Source organism: Wasmannia auropunctata, unplaced genomic scaffold (assembly GCF_000956235.1).
Source record: "Wasmannia auropunctata unplaced genomic scaffold, wasmannia.A_1.0 LD310545.1, whole genome shotgun sequence".
Taxonomy (NCBI): Eukaryota; Metazoa; Arthropoda; class Insecta; order Hymenoptera; family Formicidae; genus Wasmannia; species Wasmannia auropunctata.
The window spans coordinates 1-789 of NW_012052345.1; the positions used below are offsets into that span (position 1 = coordinate 1).

The window sequence follows — 789 nt, forward strand, 5'->3', positions numbered from 1 at the left end:
ATGCGAAAGCTTCTTAGTCCCAGTTTTACATCCAGCAAAATGAAGATGATGTTCGGACTTATGTGCCAGTGCGCTGAAAATTTAGTCAATTTTGTAACAACGCAATCCGGAGAAATCGGCAAAACATATGATGTAAAAGATCTACTTTGCAGATACGCCAATGATACGGTGGCCACGTGCGCTTTCGGTATCGATGTAGATTCTTTTAAGCATCCGAAGAACGAGTTTTTTCTGCTTGGCAGGGAGGCAATGAATTTTGATGGCATTCTATCTGTCAAACGCTTAATGCACAGAAATTTTCCGCGACTTTGTGAACTCCTGAAATTGAGATTGTTTGGTCCAAGAGTGGAGAATTTTTTCAGAAGTATCGTTTCTGGCACAGTAAAAGTTAGAGATGAACAAGGAATTGTTCGCCCGGACATGATTCAATTAATGATGGAAACCAGGAACAAAGATAGCGGACCTAAGTTCAATATCGACGAGATAACCGCCCAGGCGTTCGTTTTCTTTCTCGCTGGATTCGATTCTGTTTCAACAGCTATGTGTTTTATGATGCATCACATCGGTATCAATCCCGATGTTCAAAGCAAATTGAGAGAAGAAATCTTCGATGTTCTCAGACAGACTAACGATAAACCTACCTACGAGGCCATCAATGGCATGAAATATTTGAACGCCGTGGTAAACGAATCTCTCAGAATGTATCCAATAGCAGTTTTCCTGGACAGAAAATGCATTAAAGAGACTAAATTACCACCAGCGACTCCGGATGGCGAACCGATCACGATA

The 789-nt window shown here is 41.4% G+C and overlaps 1 protein-coding gene across 1 annotated transcript; it reads left to right on the forward strand.

Annotated features, from left to right (window-relative positions):
* Positions 1-6: 6 nt before the first annotated feature.
* On the forward strand, positions 7-786 carry LOC105461032 (cytochrome P450 9e2-like; the record flags this gene model as incomplete). Its single annotated transcript, XM_011707525.1, has 1 exon — positions 7-786. A coding segment is annotated over exon 1 (747 nt), but the record flags the coding sequence as incomplete, so codon positions are not given.
* Between the last annotated feature and the right edge of the window lie 3 nt (positions 787-789).